This window comes from Macaca thibetana, chromosome 17, assembly GCF_024542745.1.
Source record: "Macaca thibetana thibetana isolate TM-01 chromosome 17, ASM2454274v1, whole genome shotgun sequence".
Classification (NCBI taxonomy): domain Eukaryota; kingdom Metazoa; phylum Chordata; class Mammalia; order Primates; family Cercopithecidae; genus Macaca; species Macaca thibetana.
The window spans coordinates 20,234,440-20,252,388 of record NC_065594.1 but is presented as its reverse complement, the minus strand read 5'-3'; the positions used below and the strand labels follow the sequence as shown (position 1 = coordinate 20,252,388).

Below are 17,949 nucleotides of genomic sequence, written 5' to 3'. Positions count from 1 at the left end.
ATGGACCCAACCCCCCAACTTCAAGAAGAAAAATCTGGCTCCACTCCTAGTCTTCTCTGCCGGCTTGTTTTGAAGCTAATCCAAGACTTCTATCATTTCGTTGTAAATATTTCCAAGTGTATCTCCATAATATAAAAACAAAAAAAAATACAAACTCACAATACTATTATTAAGTCTTTAAAAAGTAATAATTCTTCACTATCATCAAATAATAAGTTTTAAAACAATTTTGCCACTTACGCATATGCAGAATGAGGTCAGTTCCCACCATTGATCCTTTTATGGCATCCTGTACCTTTTCTCCATAACTCTTAGCACTGTTTCCCATTATGTGATTTGTGAATAGTTGATTATCTCTCCACTGACTGTAAGTTTCTGGGGGGCAGACATCCGTCTGTTTTGTGCTCTAATATAACCCCAGGACCTACACCCAGAACCTGGTATGTAGCAAACCTTCATATGTATTTGTGGAATGAATGATACACACATGCATACAAGTTAGGGAGTCATCCTTTAGTACTTAATTCAGAGACTGACTGAAACTAGGCAGTCCTAGCTATGAGCCAGAAAGTTTGTGCTAGTGCCTTGGAGAGCCTAATGCTGCTAAGTGGGTTCCTGACATCATCAACACAGCATTTTGATAGCATCTATGTGTATCTGGTTTTAAGCTAGATACCAGCCCCTACGTATCAAGAATATATTAACTCAAGCAGACTAACAAAGAAAGACAAGCATAAAACGTGAACAAAATAGAACAGAAACATTATACCAGTGAAAAGCAAATGAAATAGACAGTGAGGTACATGTACACACTTAGAAAAAGCATTTAGGGTGGGCACCAGCTGTGGCGATTGCATCTACTACCATTTGCAAAATTAATCAGCCTCACACAGTGGATCTAAGCTTATGTTTGTTTTCCTTATAATTGATTCAAAATTATAGTATTTAAGTCTGACCTATAAGAAAAAGTAAAATGAGAACTAAAATTCCCAGACTCTTACGTAACAATAAATATACCCTTTAAAAATATACTGTGCCAACAAAATGCAGTTAGTCCACATAGATTACTAGGATGTGAAGCAGCTGTGCCCTGCAGTTTTGATCAGGGTTAAAGAAGCAGAAAGATATATTTCCAGCTAGTTTTGTGGGCTTGAGAGTATTAGCAATGGGTACCTCATTTGATCCAGAGGCTAAAATTTCTCTTTTCTGTCTACATCCCCTGCTTCAGTCATCATCTTTCAAATTTTATCAGCTTTGATTGCCTTGTAGGTGATCTTTCTGAAAACCAACACAATCTGGAATATGGTTTCCAGATTTCTTCATAATTAAAACAGCATGTGGTGCGTTTTGGGTGCAACATGATCGCACCAGTGGTAGCCCTATAACTGGAGCTAATTCTGATCACTCTGCAAAGACCAGTCTGCTCGAGGTGGCTTACCAAATGGCTAGCTCCTTCCTTGATATGTATGTGTGTATGTACATATGTGTTTTTATGTGTGTATGTGTTTGTATTTACATATACACCTACAACCCATACCTCCAACATTGCATGTGAGCGCACCCACACACACACAGTAGTTCAGAAGATTGTGTTGTGGTTAGGCTTTTGAGATATATGTTCATTATTCCCTGTCCTAATATCAGTACCTTTTATATTTATAGAAATATGTGATTAAATTAGCGCATTATGGATACGGCACTGTAAAACCCAAGAGAGGTCACCCAGCAAATGAACTTTCTACTTACAGTTAGGTTAAGTTGCTGCATTTTAAATAATCCTGAGTTGTATTTTTATTTCAGCCATTCAGTTCATTTTGAGCATCCATTATATGTTAGGTACTATGCTATATATGTATATATATATATTTTTTTTCTCTCTCTCCTCCATCCCCTCCCCACCCCAAGGACAGCTGTATCTACATTTGTTTCTAATCAGTGCTAATCTCCCTTCTTTGAGAAGAAGCATATTGACATACACACACACACCAGTTTAGGTACGAAGGGGTAGGTGGCGTGTCCTGCATTGTTCATTGTGCCCAGCTTCTGTCAGCTTTGATACTTGAGACATAACTTAATCTAATAAAAAGTCATAGAGAGATTTCAGAGACTTCCAGAAACTAAATACAAGAGGTATTGTCAGGAGGTCAAGTCCTATACACATATTTCTTTTTATTCTTCAGGACTGAGAGTTAATTAGATTTAGAAAGGCACCCTGGTATGTCACCTCAAGATACAACCATTCAGATATTATAGTGGCCTCGTCTGTATTTACCTTGTAATAGTCAGTATTTTCAAAGAGCCATCCAGCAGCACTTATTGAGTGCCACTGTGTGCCAGGTATTGTGGTAGGTACTGGAAGTTCAATGAAAAAATAAAACATGGTCCTTCTCCCTGAGGAATAGAATAGAAAACATCAGAGTACATCCTATGTAATAAAATTATTTGTCATTAAATTTTTGTTTCAGTTATCCTATATACATACATGCATTTGTGTATACAAGATCTCAATGTAAAACATTTCCTACTATGGAAAGAAAAATTTGAAAACACCATAAGAGAGGGCAACAGGCCTATCTATTAAAGCAATAAAGTATGCGAGTTTCATGGTAGATGTCTGTATAGGGCACATGAAAAGGGAATGGCCAGCTTTATGCAAGGGCTCAAGCAAGACTTCAAAAAGGATGTAGCCTTTGAGCTAGATCTTGAAATCTAAGTTGGTATTATCCAGTGGGGTGATAGGGCAGGAATGCCAATCTACCCCATGGTAGTCTAGGCCTAGCATTATGTAATTGTAATAAGCTTCTAGAGCTCTCCCCCATCGTGAATGGATTTTTCCCAACCTGAGAGGGAAGAATAGAGAACATTTATTCTCATTCAGTATTTGAGGTTTCTGTTTTAGCTCAAGGTGATAAAAAATACACGTTAGATAAGAGTTTCTGCTGTACACCTAGGATGCATATCTCCAACATTGCATGCATATACACACACCAGTTTAGAACATTATGTTATGCTTGGGCTTTTGAGATTTGCACTTATTGTTCTTTGTCCTAGTATCAGTACCTTTTATATTAATAGAAATTTATAGAAATGTGTGATTAAGTTAGTGTGTTGTGGATACAGCACTGTAAAACCGGAGAGGTCACTCTTTGAATGAACTTTCTACTGACTGTTTAAGATGCTGCATTTTAAGTAATGCTGAGTTGTATTTTTATTTCAGTCATTCATTTCTATTTATTCTGAGCACCATTATATGTTAGTTCCATGCTAGGCACTGTAAAGATAAAGATGAGAAAGACTCAGCCCTTATCTAAAGGAGCATAGAGCCTAGTTGGGGAGACAGAAGGCAGATAATTACAGCATGGAGAGCAAATCCTCTGAGGGAAGAATGAAGTGAGATAAGAGCACAGAAGAGAGACCTGGGGGTCAGAGCAGGCTTCCTGGAGGAGGCAATCATTGACTTGAGTCTTGAAGAGTAAGTGGGAGTTAGTAGGCAAAGTCAGGGGAAGGACACTCCAAGTGGGAGAGAAGCACTTGCAGGGCATGTAATGTGTATGGGGAGCTTCCAGTGTGCTGGTGGGGCTTCAGTGAAGCAAATGATAAAAACTGATAAAAAGGAGCAGCATACTGGGAAGACAGAATTTCAAAGCCACAGTAATATTAAAATACAATTGTCCTGTCTAGATTACACTGTCAGCGATTTTAGAAAACTGTCACATAGGAGTACAGAGCAGCACATTCACTTACGTTCTTTAGGCTTGAACTGTTACCTTGGTCAACCAAATACATGATCTCAATCTTAAAAAGCAACCCATGGGAACCCTCTTAGGAATCTGCCACATGAACTGATGGGCTGCAAACATCATAGTATGGCTTTGGGATATAGCAATGGTGTACCACAAAGCCAATTCATACTGGCTCATGAGAGCCAATGGTGCACATTTTTTTCTAACTCACTGTTCATAGCTTGTAACTGATCATGGTGGCAATATTTACATCATGGAAATCAGCAAACACTACAGATCTAGGACTTTTTTCTTGTCCTAGTTTGTTAACCATTTACTAGCACACTACTGGATGTTACCTTCTTTGACTATGGAAGCATAGCTGGAGACATCGCTTCTTGCCTTTTCTCATTAACATGAATCTGAGTTTCCAAGAAGTTTGCTAAAGTTCTAGCAGGAGGTGAATGAAAGTAAAAACCCACATTTATGTGATTTAAGCTGTTAACTTTTTATACTCCTCTGGTTTCAGGCTAAAGGAGATCCAAATGAGTGAATACGATGCTGCAACCTATGAAAGGTTTTCAGGTGCTGTTCGGCGACAGGTGCACTCCCTCCGAATCATCCTGGATAATTTACAGGTAATCTTCTACTTATGGACCAAGAAAATAACCTGGGTCCAAACCTGGACACATTCCTAAAGTCTTGGAGAAAATTATCTGAACCCTAATTAGCCAATCCAAAAAAATGTATCGGTGTGAAAATGTCTGCATAAAACTGGACTATCCCATGGCTTTCTTTTTGATCATCCAGGGTATGTATTCTCTGTGTCCCCGGCTCCTCCTCCTTCTGCTCTCCCCTTGCTCTCACATTGCCTGCTCTTTTGCAGTTTCACAAAACTCTCAATGCTGAGGAACCAGTTAGTACTACTACTGCTCCTGAAGATATTAAGACACTTCAGTATTTCCTAAGCATGACTATTGTTTGGAGATTTCACATTAGAAATTGTGCTCCGGTCAATTTACACAAATAATTTAGGAGGGGCTGAGTGTTCCTTAAAATCACAAACAAAATCAGATTATTTTGTCTAAAGAGAAAGCAAAGCCTCATTTCAGGGCAAAGGGAGAAGGGTTGGGAGCCAAGCTGTACCCTGTGTCTGCATTCTGCTGTGGAATCTTGTGTTTCTTTTCCATGAAGTATTTCAAGCTGATTGCCTTTCCCTTTTTGGTTCTTATTTGTAATTGTTCTTTTGGGGGAAGTTTCATTATTTTTGCCAAGTATTGGGGATTAGAACTTCTGTGATGCAGTTTTTAATCCACCATTTTAACCCAAAACTCTGGAAAAGCCTCATTTTTCAAAAGATCTAAACTGTATCCAGAGATTAATAAAAGTTCTGTCATTTCCAAGAGGAAAGATCTTTATAATAATTAACCAGATGTCTAATTTCAAAATCTAAGAAATGTAAAAATTAAACCATTTGCTTTTTAAAAAATCCATATGCGGTTATTTAGGATAAAACAGCATAAGATTTTATATAAACTATGTGAACAACATGATGTTGAATGATTGGATCGTCTTACATAGTCGCTCATTTGACGAGTGTTCATTGCCCTGGACATGGAGAGCACCAAGACAGTGCCAGGTTGGCTCTGAGCTTCAGGGTAAGGCAATAGTTGGCTAAGGGCCAAAATGGGTGATTCAGAGGAGGTGAGGGTAATGGGAGATGGTTCCTATCCTAAGACTGGAGAATGAGTATGGTTCAGTGATTCACTCACTTCTTAAGTTCTCAATGCACACCAGGCATTAGAGATAGAAAACTAAGATACAGCTTCTGCCCTCAAAGAATGAACTCAAAGTCAACTAAATTTCCTAAGTTCTGTAGAGAATTTTGCACACAATGCTATGACACGAAATGAGGAAAGGCTTCATGGAGAATGTAATGTTTGAATTTACTCTTGAAAGATGCTGAGGAATTTCCCATGTGCTTAAGAAGTCAAGGCATGTCCGACACAGGAAGCAGTATGCACAAGTGCACAGAGGTATAGGATTGCACAGTGAGTTCAGAGAAGGACAGAGTATTTGGTATGGCTGAGAAAAGCACACCTTGGTGGGAGACAGTATCAAGAGAGGAGGCTGCCAGAGTCGTAGGCACCAGATCCTGAATAGCCCTGGATGCCACAAGAACATGCAGACAACATTGAGTCCTACCCTGCGGGCAGAAACAGAGGCCCTTAGAGGATTCACAGTGCTACAAAGGGATATAAGAATACATTTTTAATTGAAGGTATCAGATTCCTCATCTGGTATTAGTTGATGTCTTGATTGGTATTTGTTGGGGACCATGCTATAGTTGCTTTTACAAGCACTATCACATTTAATCCTCAAATCAGCCCTTTACATAAATGGTGTCATGTTTATACAATCCGCCAAAAGATGAAAAGTCAGGTCCACTGCTCTGACTTTTCACAGTCACACACGAACAAAGCCTGGATTAGAATTAGAGTTAGCATCAAGGAATGACTCTTCCACTAATCACCACAACAGTGACACCAGTATCAGAAAACAGAGTCCACTTTTTCTTTCAGCTTTCAAAGAGGAATGAAAGAAAACTCTGAAGGTCTTAGGTAAAAGCAACAAGTAAGATTAAATGCATGGAAAGCAAAGTAGCACCCATTTTTAAAAAATCCTTAAGGGGGTTGGAGTCAATAACTTACTAAATATCCTCAACAAGAGTAATTATTTCAGGGGAGTTTTTATTCTCTTCCACTCTGGAGATCTAAAATGAGAATATAGGCTTCACTGATACCAAGAAAGAGTTTTACGATATAGGAAAGAAGATAAAAGCAATTTAATCCTTGAATAAGTAGCTAAAATACATGTAGAACTTCCATCTTTAGAAATCTTTACAAACAATACCAGCATTATAATAATAGCAAGCATGTACTGAGAATTTACCATGCACCAGCCATTCTACCAGGTGCTTTATATTGTCATCATCACCAAGATCACCTCCATCGTTATTGTCATCCTCTGCAGCCAGACAGCCTGGGTTCTATAAAATAGGAATGACAGATAATAGTGTGTTAGTGAAGAACTCTGAAGATATACATAAACAGTGCCTAGTATGCAGCACTCTCTACAGAAGGATTCACTTCATTGTTATCTTCATTGTACTTGCTAAGATTTATCAGCCTGAATTACAGGCCAGGTACCCAGTCAGGTACTTTACATTCATTGTGTTATTTAATCTCTACAGAAACCAGTATGTATAATTTTCTACATTTGATAGATGAGGAAACATACGTTGTGTCAATTCTCATAATCCTGTGAATACTGGTCCCATTTTTGGCATCTTTTGCCCCCATTTTAAAAATGAGAGACCTGAAGATTAGAAAGAGGGTGTAACCTGTCCTGGGCTGTATGGCTAGCGAGGCAGGCGTCTGGGCCCAAAGCTCAGTTCATTGTTTTTTGTTAGGGTCTCTGTTCTCTTCTTCCAATTCAACGATTCCATAAAAAGTGTATTCTTATATATACTCATAAAACATTTTGCATCATTATCCAAATGCCAACACAGCATTTTTCAAGTGTTTTCCTTATTGAATCTTTATTTTTATTCCATAGGGGAATTATTCTCCGGTGGGCCTTCTAGTCCTCAATTTAGGAAGATAGGGCTAGTTTAAAACATAGCTACTGGCCAAGCATGGACACGGCCTTGTGTAGAATATGGAACTTTAGATTGAAAACAAAGCAAGGAACCTTTGAATTGGTTCCATTTTGCCATCTTCTGCCAGTCCTGTGTGGCTCCGATTGACTAATATCTTCCAGCTGTTTTGAGGTTGCTATGTAATCCGAGTAACCATGGGTGTTTCCTTGGTGAACAGCACAAAGTTTGGCCAGGAACTAGCAAATCATCACTTGAGATGACTTTCCAAAGCACAGCCTCAGGCCCACTCATTGATTCCAGGTGGGATTTGAGGAGCAGGAAATGCCGTTGCCACCCATGTTAATGTCTGCTTTAACATGTGCCTGTGTTGCAGTACATGTCTTTCTTCTCGATTAAGATAGCTATCACCAGTGACTTTTCTTGGCTTCTTTGAGTTATTGTACCTTTTCCCTTTTGTGAATCGATCACATGAGTCTTCTCATCAGTCCATAAATACTTCAATTATACTTGGTTCAGAATCTCAATCTCCTATTGCAGCATGCATGCTCTAACAAAAAACCACTTGATTTTAATCGTATCTTCTCTCCAATGTTTTTCGGATCTATAATCATAATTTCATTCTCAGGCTAAACTAAATTAAACTTTCTCTGATTGCTTTGGCTAGCATGATATCTCCATGAACCAACAATTATGTTCCTATTTTCCCCTGTGGTGTTTCAAACTAAGCTTTTGTTCAGATAAACAGTGCTCTGAACACTGATTGTGTGGCACGCACTGTGCTTGGCACTGAGGGCACAGAGATTGATAAGATAGTGTCCCTGTACTAAGAAAATTCTGGGCTTGAGGGGCAGAGAAGACAGACACCTAAAGAGATCATTCCATTTAATATGGTAAGTACCTAGATAGAGGGAGGCTTAGAATGTGGTGGAGCTCAGAAGAAATGGATTCAAGGATAGATTTGGAGGTAGGGGTACATGAACTGAGCCTTGAGGGACACACAAGTATTAACCAGACAGAGAAGGGTGGAAACAACGCCCCAGCAGAGGGCACAGCACAGACAGATGCATGACACTGTGTGGTCTCAGGCATGAGCTGAGAGCTGGTTCTGTCTTCTCTAGGAAGTTTTATAGCCATGGAGGAGAAAGTTTCAGAGACAAGAGAGGTGGAAGTCAGGAGATTAAATCATAAAACAGTATCAGTTATTTGGGTGAGAAGTGATAGGAACCTGAACCAGGGTAATTGAAATGAAAATGGAAAGAATGAGACAAATTCAAGAAGCAGTTTGGAGGTAGGAGAAAAAGACAAGTGACACTGAACGTGGGGGAAGGGAAATGGGAGGTTTTTAAGCCCTGGAGGACAGAAATAGGGGACACAGGAAGAAGACAGAATCGTGAAGAAAGCAAATGTTTGCTTTAGATGTTATAATATGTTGTCTCACTATTGGGACACCTGTCTAAAAATATCAAACATGATGTTTAAAGTTTTCAAAACCTGAATTTGGAGTTCAGGGGCAAGGTGAGGACTAGATAGGGTTTCATGTTTATATGGATATTTATATATGTATTTTTGTGGTCATCTGAATAGAGGGACAGCCCGAGCCAAGGGAAGATATGTCAACTAAGGCAAGAGTGTAGAGCAAAGAGAGGGGAACGGTGAGAACAGCCATGTCAAGGAATGTCTGTATGTCACAGGAGAGCAGCAAAGTGCCAGTTACTCTTTCTTAGCACATCATGAATGGCTCATCGCTCAAGACATGGTGTCAGTGGCCATGAGAGGACAACTTCATCCAGGTGCAGCCTAGAAATATAGTCCTGACTTCTGGGCTGCATGGCTATGGGCATCTCTAACCCAGTCTTTGCTAGGTGACCATTAAAATTATTTAAATAGTCAAAAGCTTTACACATTGAAAACCCAACATGTCAGGAGAAATTAATGAAGAGGGCTAGTGACATGCAAACAGCTTTGAAGAATTTTTGCTAAATATAGTTTGATGGGACCCCTCTCAAAGACAACTTGAAAACCTTCCTGAGAAATAGCATTATTCATGAGTAACTGCATGAGAGCTAAGAGAATGTCACTAACATCCCTTGACTGGAAAGGCAGGGAAAAGAAGAAAGAGCCCTAGAGCTGGTGAGAAGCAGATCACTTGACCTCCATTTTGTCACTGCCATGCAGCAGCGTTTGAAAGCAGCAGCGCTAGGGAGACATGGTTGGGGGGAGGTCTAGGTTTCACGCAGTGGCTACAGGCAGGAAGCTGAAAGGGGAATAGCCCTGGGAAAAAGGCCAGACCAGCCCCAACTTATACTTGGCTTGAAGACTAAATCACAAAGGAGCCAAATGCCCAAAGTTGGCCCCATTGCAATGGCTTTTCCAAACAAAATAAGAAATGATGTGGCGATGAAGTTCTCATGCTGGGACTGTCCGCAGTTTCAATTCCTTCCCTGCTGAATTCTTGAGCTGGCATTGTAGATTCAGTTCAACCAGTTTAAAATCTCTCAAGGAGAATTCTAGTAGAAACTAAGTAGAAAGTGAATGCAGCCAAGGAGCATCTGTCCAATCTGTTCCTGAACAGTTTTGTATCTCATCATTTGAGAATAAGGACACGGAAAACACAGAATAACATGGGATGTATGAAAAGCTTGCGTATTGAGGTGGAATAGCAAGCATTTAAGATATAGAAGATGCTGCTGGGATAGAATATTCTTCAGAAAACATAAAATTTTTAGAAAACCTCTGCTTTGTGTTCTCACAATTCAAAGAAATTTGAAGTATGTGAAATAAGATATAAATTGAAAAGTATCTGGCTAAGAAGCAAGCAGAAATAATAAGGGAATTGAGTGCAATAAGGAAAGATAAGAAAACTAAAAGTGCACTGCCAAAACTCAAATCTACATGAAAAGTAGAAAGAACAGACTCCATCCAGTCCTAAATCTAAGTACTACTATGAACAAAAAACTTGAAAAGTTATCCAGAGGAAATAAAGAGGTAAAAACCATAAGAAAGCTACTTGGTAAAAACAAAGTAGAAAGCTGACATATAGAGCCCTGAGTCATCCCAACAAATAGAACAGTACATGAAACATGGTAAGTGCTTAGTAAACATATGCTGAATGAACAAATGATATCCCCATAGAAGAGGCCACTGAAAAATATTCATAAACAGTAACCAAAGTAGTAACAAAACTGCACTGACCTGAAGAAAGGCCTAAGTCTGTGAATCAAAAGGACTTTGCAAAGTACCATGCAGAATTAACCAAAGAGAGAAGCACCTCAACACAGCTTCATGGAATTTTAACATTTCAAAAATAAAGAAAATATCCTAAAAGCAGAGAAGCAGACAAAAAACAAGCTATTGTTAGAGAAAGAAAAATTAATCTTACATTAGTTGTCCCTAAAACCTTGAATGCCATGGGATAGAGGAACAAAGTCTGCAGGATTTTGAAGAGACAGTTCCTGTGACCCAAGAATGCTATGCACAGCCGAAGTACAAAGTGACAGATAGTTGCAGATATTCAGAGGCTTAAAATGTCTCTTAAGTAACCTTTTAAAAAATAACTTTGAAATAAATATATATATTTGTATAAATAGTCAATTAAGAGAGGAATAAAAATTCCTTAAGAATGGGAGCCTTGTGATATAAAAGGACCAGTAATGAGCGTTAGAAGCAGTTCAGCACAAAATCAGGTCTAAATAATTGTGGTAAATCTATTTTTTAAAAACTCAAATACCAAGAATCATTCTTTTTAAAGGTATACCATATTTAAAAATGTGAATTTAATAATAAACAAGGCCTAAATTCTCACATTATTTTTAAAATTAAACAAAAATCAAGAAGATTTTTGGTTAATTCTGTCGGTTTTGGTCAGTTAAATTGGCACAGAGGAGGAATAGAAGAGAGTAAAAGTATAACAATTTATGTTGCATATGGGAGAGGCAAATACCCTCATTCCTGAAAATCATTAGAGAAATATAAAGTTCCATCATGCTTTTTAAAGACTTAAAATTAACCATGCTGGTTCTTTCTAATATAGTTCTTACAAATGACAACATATTTTATAAAAATTCCTCTGATTGCTGTGTGAAGAGGGAACTGCGCAGGAAAAATCACTTTGGAAAACTTTTTCAAGCTGAAGGAAGGAGACCAGTTAGGAGGCTGCTGCAGTGGTCTAGAGGAGAGAAAATGAGGACAGGACTAAGGCTAGGCATGGAGATGGTAAGAGATAGTCAGATACTGCCAGGAGTTGAGAGGATTTGCCCATGGATTGGTTGTGGGTAAAAGGGAGTCAAAGATGACTCCTCAGTGTGGGGCCTGAACAACTGGAAGAGTGGGGTTGCCTCTTGCCCTTCACTGAGATAGGGGAGGACTTAGAGAGAACAGGTTTTCTAGGGTGGAATCCAGGGTTGAGTTTTAAACTTGTTTAGTATAAGGTTCTGTTATGTTTGCACACCGAGATGTGCACTTCCCAGCTCCTTTGAATTATAAAATATTTAATTCTTGAAGGAAAGACCTGAAATAATTTTAGTTCATGAAAAGTGACTATAGACAGTATAGTGTCACTCAACATAATGATTTAGTTCCACATCAGCATCCAAGAATATAAACTCTTCTAATGAGAATCACCATAGATGATTCACCATTTTCCCTTGCAATGAGATATTACTTCAAGAAACGGGAATCCCTTGGAATAAGGTACATATCTTCTCTTTTCTTTCACTATTTAGAGCACCTAGGAACCTACGCAGATATTTAGTAAAATATTTTTAATAGCTATGCCAGTATGTTGAGAACCACAAAACAAAATTTTGTGTTGTTTCCACTGATTAATAGTTTATTATCTTATAAATTCAATATAAAAGTTTTCCTTAATCCAGTAATTATTTGTTTGAGTCATACACATTTGTAGCATAAAAATATATGTTGGTTGAGCATGAAGAGATGTTAAAGTAATGAGAGCTAATGTTTAATAAGAGAATCGCTGTTCACAGATATCCTCTAACATCATTTACAGTTATTCATTCACCCAACAAATATTTCTTGATGATCTTTTGTAGGCTTTATTCTGTAGAATGTATACACTCTCTATAAGAATTGCTACTTAAGTCTTTCTGTTCTCTTCATTAAACAAATTTGGAAAGACTAATATAAAATTGGCTTGATTATGGAGTTTGTAGGTTAAAAAAAAAAAGTCTTGATTAATCATAACCCAAATAAGTAAAGACATAAGATTAATCAGAATGATTTCAGTGCTGAAATCATTAGACAAAGTGTCACAAACCACAAGATGATTGGTTTTTGTCAAGTTTATTTATTCTGTCTTTAGTGCTACAGGTGTGTGTGTGTGTGTGTGTGTGTGTGTGTGTGTGTGTGTGTACGTACTTTCTGGTTAAGCAAGTATTTCCCGGAAAATGAATTAACCAGAATACATCATTCTCTGAGTATTTCAGTGAGTTTAAGTATTCTTTATGTGGAAGTAATAAAATTCTATTTCTTTTTCAGAGTATCTATAACATAGACTTTACTAATGCACCCTCACTTTATATATAATGAACTCTCATTAGTGTGAATTTATGTATAATACAAAACAGATGGACGTATTTACAGGGATACTTTACTTCATGCAATAGGAATACGTAACAACATGTTTGGCCTTTTATTGTAAACAAAAGTATATATTTAAATGCAGTAGGAACTTACTATTTCAAGAAGTATTTCACTAAGTCTCATAAAATACAGAAGCCTTTGTATACACAGTCCAAAACAGTAAATATTTTTATTCAGCCTTCAGTAACTTTCTAAAGAGCTCCCCCTCCAGCCCACTGCCCCCAAGAGCATTCATTCTGACAGGCCTCTTCCTGTTTTAAGTTTCCAAGTATTGTGGACTGGCTAGAGGATAGAAAATCAAATTTCTACCCATATTTATCTGCAAGTTACATACTTGAAAACTAATGAACAGTGCTACTATTATAAAAATGCCTTTGTGCCTAATAGTTTTGACTCAAAAGGCTGATACATATGTTTACTTCTCAAAGACCAAAACTACTAGTTCAGGTTCCTAAAAATATCAATGACAAGCAGTACCAAAAGTAATTCATTTATCTGCAAATAAAAATAAAAATGAAGGAGTATACTATACACCCAAAGAATGGCTAAAAAAATTTTTTTAAGCTGTCAATATAAAGTGTTGGTGAGGACAGAAGCAAATGAAACCCTTATACTCTGCTCACAAGAATGTAAATTGGGAAAAACACTTTGGAAAACTGTTTATCAGTATACACTAAAGCTGAACATATCCATACTCTGTGACCCAGCCTTTCCACACAGTGAAATATGCACATACCTGCTCCAAAAGACATGTTCAGTTATGGTGGCATTATTCATAATAGCCCCAAACTGAAATCAACAGAATTGTAGAATGGGTAAATTGTGACAAAGTCATACAGTGGAATACCATTGCAGCACAAAAGAGAATCGAGTCCTGCTACACACAGCATGGGTAACTCACAGAGATAATGTCGAGCCACACAAACCAGAAACAAAAGAGTATATATTGTATGATTTCATATTTATAAAGTCCAGAAGCAGGCAAACTTAATTCATAGTAATAGAGGTCAGTATAGGGGTTACCTTTGGCAGGGAGAAGGTAGCATCCAGAACCGGGCACTGCAAGGCTTAGGCGGTGTGGATGATTAAGATTGTGTGTTTACTTTGTAAAGGTACATTCTTAAGATTTGTACACTTTATTACAAGTACTTAAACTTGAAAAGTTAACCCCCAGAAAGGAAGGAAAAGGTAGCAGATTTATTGGAAAAGGTGTATTCCTCTCCCTCACTCTCACTGCAAATTTTACCAAGTCCTTTTCTTTTATTGGCATATGTAATGGAAACAGTCTTCAAGCTATAATCATTATGGGAAAAGAAACAATATCAGCACAAGAAAATTAAGACCTAAAAGCCCTGGATTCTTGCGTGATGGTGACTGTAAACTGAGAGTTACATGTTTTGCTTAATTGCATTACGTATCACAAAAAACTTAACAGCTTTCCTTGAATTTTTTGACAGGGCCTAATAGTCCTTCGTGGTACTTGAATCAGTCTTCCCAGTTCTTCTAGTTTTAAGCATTCTGTGATCTATTTCATGAAATTTAGCAGTTTCTCCCTCTTTAATTGCATGGCCTGGGACATGCAGTCCTCTAGGAATTTGTCTTCCCAACAAATTTAAACCCAAATTCCTCCCCCGGGGGAATCTTGCTTTTGTAAATCTTATTGGAAGTGTAGTCGTTTCTGGAGCAAATAATCTTGCTTCACTTATAGTGTGTTTGCATCCAGTGCTCCATTTCTTTGTTCATTATTCTAATGTTCTATATAGTGTAATGTTTTTTAATTGTTTAAAATAATAATTAGGAATTTTAACTGAAGTTAAAAACAAACCTGAGCTATCAATGGAAATAATTCCGTGAGCTGATGCCTGCTATGCTCCGCCAACATCACTTGTGTGTCCTCCAGCTACAGCAACCAGGTCACAATTAGTCCCTCTACCAGTCATCTTGACAAGTTTTTTTTGCCATCAACTCTAAGGTATATTCTGGTTTTAGAAACACCAAAATAAAGAGGACAGTAGAGTTATTAGTTAGAATTTTAGCATTTTTTATTTTCTCTAAGGTAAGATGGTGGGGTTTAAATTTATTTTTGCTACAGTTGTGACCTGCATTAGAAATCACAAAAATAGCTCACACGCATAGTGCCTGCACTTTGGGAGGCTGAGGTGGGAGGATCACCTGAAGCCAGGAGTTTGAGACCAACCTGGGCAATATAGCAAGATCCCCAACTCCACAAAAATTTAAAAACAAGGGGCGGAGCAAGATGGCCGAATAGGAGCAGCTCCAGTCTCCAACTCCCAGCGCGAGCGACACAGAAGACCGGTGATTTCTGCATTTTCAACTGAGGTACTGGGTTCATCTCACTGGGGAGTGCCGGACGATCGGAGCTGGTCAGCTGCTGCAGCCCGACCAGCGAGAGCTGAAGCAGGGCGAGGCATTGCCTCACCTGGGAAGCGCAAGGGGGAAGGGAGTCCCTTTTCCTAGCCAGGGGAACTGAGACACACAACACCTGGAAAATCGGGAAACTCCCACCCCAATACTGCGCTTTAGGAAACAGGCACACCAGGAGATCATATCCCACACCTGGCCGGGAGGGTCCCACACCCACGGAGCCTCCCTCGTTGCTAGCGCAGCAGTCTGTGATCTACCGGCAAGGCAGCAGCGAGGCTGGGGGAGGGGCGCCCGCCATTGCTGAGGCTTAAGTAGGTAAACAAAGCTGCTGGGAAGCTCGAACAGAGTGGAGCTCACAGCAGCTCAAGGAAACCTGCCTGTCTCTGTAGACTCCACCTCTGGGGACAGGGCACAGTAAACTAAGACACACAGACACCTCTGCACAGACGCAAACGACTCTGTCTGACAGTTTTGAAGAGAGCAGTGGATCTCCCAACACGGAGGTTGAGATCTGAGAAGGGACAGACTCCCTGCTCAAGCGGGTCCCTGACCCCTGAGTAGCCTAACTGGGAGACATCCCCCACTAGGGGCAGTCTGACACCCCACACCTCACAGGGAGGAGTACACCCCTGAGAGGAAGCTTCCAAAGCAAGAATCAGACAGGTACACTCGCTGTTCAGAAATATTCTATCTTCTGCAGCCTCTGCTGCTGATACCCAGGCAAACAGGGTCTGGAGTGGACCTCAAGCAATCTCCAACAGACCTACAGCTGAGGGTCCTGACTGTTAGAAGGAAAACTATCAAACAGGAAGGACACCTACACCAAAACCCCATCAGTACATCACCATCATCAAAGACCAGAGGCAGATAAAACCACAAAGATGGGGAAAAAGCAGGGCAGAAAAGCTGGAAATTCAAAAAATAAGAGCGCATCTCCCCCGGCAAAGGAGCGCAGCTCATCGCCAGCAACAGATCAAAGCTGGACGGAGAATGACTTTGACGAGATGAGAGAAGAAGGCTTCAGTCCATCAAATTTCTCAGAGCTAAAGGAGGAATTACGTACCCAGCGCAAAGAAACTAAAAATCTTGAGAAAAAAGTGGAAGAATTGATGGCTAGAGTAATTAATGCAGAGAAGGTCCTAAACGAAATGAAAGAGATGAAAACCATGACACGAGAAATACGTGACAAATGCACAAGCTTCAGTAACCGACTCGATCAACTGGAAGAAAGAGTATCAGCGATTGAGGATCAAATGAATGAAATGAAGCGAGAAGAGAAACCAAAAGAAAAAAGAAGAAAAAGAAACGAACAAAGCCTGCAAGAAGTATGGGATTATGTAAAAAGACCAAATCTACGTCTGATTGGGGTGCCTGAAAGTGAGGGGGAAAATGGAACCAAGTTGGAAAACACTCTTCAGGATATCATCCAGGAGAACTTCCCCAACCTAGTAGGGCAGGCCAACATTCAAATCCAGGAAATACAGAGAACGCCACAAAGATACTCCTCGAGAAGAGCAACTCCAAGACACATAATTGCCAGATTCACCAAAGTTGAAATGAAGGAAAAAATCTTAAGGGCAGCCAGAGAGAGAAAGGTCGGGTTACCCACAAAGGGAAGCCCATCAGACTAACAGCAGATCTCTCAGCAGAAACTCTACAAGCCAGAAGAGAGTGGGGGCCAATATTCAACATTCTTAAAGAAAAGAATTTTAAACCCAGAATTTCATATCCAGCCAAACTAAGTTTCATAAGTGAAGGAGAAATAAAATCCTTTACAGATAAGCAAATGCTTAGAGATTTTGTCACCACTAGGCCTGCCTTACAAGAGATCCTGAAGGAAGCACTAAACATGGAAAGGAACAACCGGTACCAGCCATTGCAAAAACATGCCAAAATGTAAAGACCATTGAGGCTAGGAAGAAACTGCATCAACTAATGAGCAAAATAACCAGTTAATATCATAATGGCAGGATCAAGTTCACACATAACAATATTAACCTTAAATGTAAATGGACTAAATGCTCCAATTAAAAGACACAGACTGGCAAACTGGATAAAGAGTCAAGACCCATCAGTCTGCTGTATTCAGGAGACCCATCTCACACGCAGAGACATACATAGGCTCAAAATAAAGGGATGGAGGAAGATTTACCAAGCAAATGGAGAACAAAAAAAAGCAGGGGTTGCAATACTAGTCTCTGATAAAACAGACTTTAAACCATCAAAGATCAAAAGAGACAAAGAAGGCCATTACATAATGGTAAAGGGATCAATTCAACAGGAAGAGCTAACTATCCTAAATATATATGCACCCAATACAGGAGCACCCAGATTCATCAAGCAAGTCCTTAGAGACTTACAAAGAGACTTAGACTCCCATACAATAATAATGGGAGACTTCAACACTCCACTGTCAACATTAGACAGATCAACGAGACAGAAAGTTAACAAGGATATCCAGGAATTGAACTCATCTCTGCAGCAAGCAGACCTAATAGACATCTATAGAACTCTCCACCCCAAATCAACAGAATATACATTCTTCTCAGCACCACATCATACTTACTCCAAAATTGACCA

At 39.1% G+C, this 17,949-nt stretch overlaps 1 protein-coding gene across 2 annotated transcripts in view; it reads left to right on the top strand.

Moving 5' to 3' along the window:
- The window catches only part of VWA8 (von Willebrand factor A domain containing 8), a 395,340-nt gene that overhangs the window by 350,913 nt on the left and 26,478 nt on the right, over window positions 1-17,949 (top strand). For both annotated transcript variants that reach the window (XM_050766153.1, XM_050766152.1), the window contains exon 40: window positions 4,252-4,360. In XM_050766153.1, the coding sequence (XP_050622110.1) occupies window positions 4,252-4,360 (109 nt within the window). The remainder of the gene's footprint in view (window positions 1-4,251; window positions 4,361-17,949) is intronic.